Below are 1,646 nucleotides of genomic sequence, written 5' to 3' on the forward strand. Positions count from 1 at the left end.
ATTCAATAAAGAATACCTATCTTATATTTAATTGAGTCTGTCTGTCAAATACATGAGTTCATCAGCTATGATGAATTTTAGAGTCTATCTTTGAGCATTCACTTACTGAGAAATATACAAGTGCTGTTATTAAGCTTGAGATATTCTCTACTGCTAGAAGTCTGTTAAAGAATAATTATATCTCATCTCAAGATGTACTTTTACTGTCAAAGTGTGGCGGGCTGCGCCCGATCAATCATATAGACTATTCCATTACACTCCATAGATTCTTCCATTCCCGATCGCCGATCCGCGGCCGCTACAAACGCGCGTAGCGTACGCTCCGATTCTCGGCCATTCCCAATCGCTGATCCGCGGCCACTACGAACGCGCGTAGCATACACTCCAATTCTCGGCCATTCCCGATCGCCGATCCTCGGCCGCTATGAACGCGCGCATATTCTTCCACCCCGAAGCTCCACTGCATACATCACCATGTATGTGTATAAATATCCACCTTGATCACTGATTCTTGCACTTTCTCTTTCTTTCCTTCTTTAACATTTTTATCTTTGTTAAATAAGACCTATCAATACAATACTGATCTATTCAGTGTAGGCCTCTTACACTATAAAAATGTTTATTGTCTTCTTATTAGAAAACAATTATTCACACATTATCTTCTCATCAGAAATGATTATTCATCAAGAGATATTCAAACATATAATAATATGTAAGAAAGAGAAAACACAGTTAAGCAGATATTAAGTTCTCAGATAGAAGCTTACTTGTCAGTCACTCTGACCCTGCAATAAGATTTTATAAGAGAATATCAGTGAAAGACTCAAGAGTTCTGACACTCAGATGTATGAGAATATGATTATACTTCTACAGATTTCACAGATATCACATATCTGACAATTGATATAATCATGTCTAATGATAATATGAAACTCTTGAACATGAGTATAGACACGATGTCATAGTGACTTCAAGCAATGTTGAAATTACAACAGTAACAGATAGCAGATATGCATGCAACTCAACAACTTCAATATGAATAGATTCAATGATTAACTCATACAATTTCAACATCTACAGAATTGAATACAAAAGTGCTGATAGAACACTTAGATACTCTTATATATTTTAATGCTTCTGATCTCACTCTCTACTCATCATGAAGAATGAAAATACTCATGAAACTGAGTGTAGATGAAGATTTCATCAGTTCATTAATCAATCAAGATTGATGTATTAATGAATAATTGAAGAATCACACAAAACAGAAGTTTTATTCATGAATGAAAGTATGTGAATCAGTGTTGTGAATGCCTGATAACATTATGAGACATCTTGATATTCTGTTTCAAGACACTGCTATGTAACAGAAAGCATTAGATTGATTACAGAGTATCTGACAGAGAAACACTTCTCTTACAACATTTATCTCTGACTTCAATATCAAGATTTTAGAAGCAGGTAATCAATCTTGAAAGAATTGAATGAAGATTAGCATACTTAAGAAGACATTGACTTTCAAACTCTTACAGACTCTTATAAGTGTAGATGAAGACTCAACTTATAAAGGCTTCTGCACACAGCTTCAGACATTGAATGACTGTCTTATCACACTCAAGAGTATACAGAACAGTGGCAGAAGATGT

General features: G+C 35.0%; 1 protein-coding gene across 1 annotated transcript; it reads left to right on the plus strand.

Moving 5' to 3' along the window:
- Positions 1-265: 265 nt before the first annotated feature.
- BDCG_01373 (uncharacterized protein) lies at positions 266-476 on the plus strand (the record flags this gene model as incomplete). The annotated part of the gene is made up of 1 exon (XM_045416872.1): positions 266-476. A coding segment is annotated over one exon (209 nt), but the record flags the coding sequence as incomplete, so codon positions are not given.
- Positions 477-1,646: the final 1,170 nt, after the last annotated feature.

This window comes from Blastomyces dermatitidis, assembly GCF_000003525.1.
Source record: "Blastomyces dermatitidis ER-3 genomic scaffold supercont1.1, whole genome shotgun sequence".
In the NCBI taxonomy this organism is placed as follows: Eukaryota; Fungi; Ascomycota; class Eurotiomycetes; order Onygenales; family Ajellomycetaceae; genus Blastomyces; species Blastomyces dermatitidis.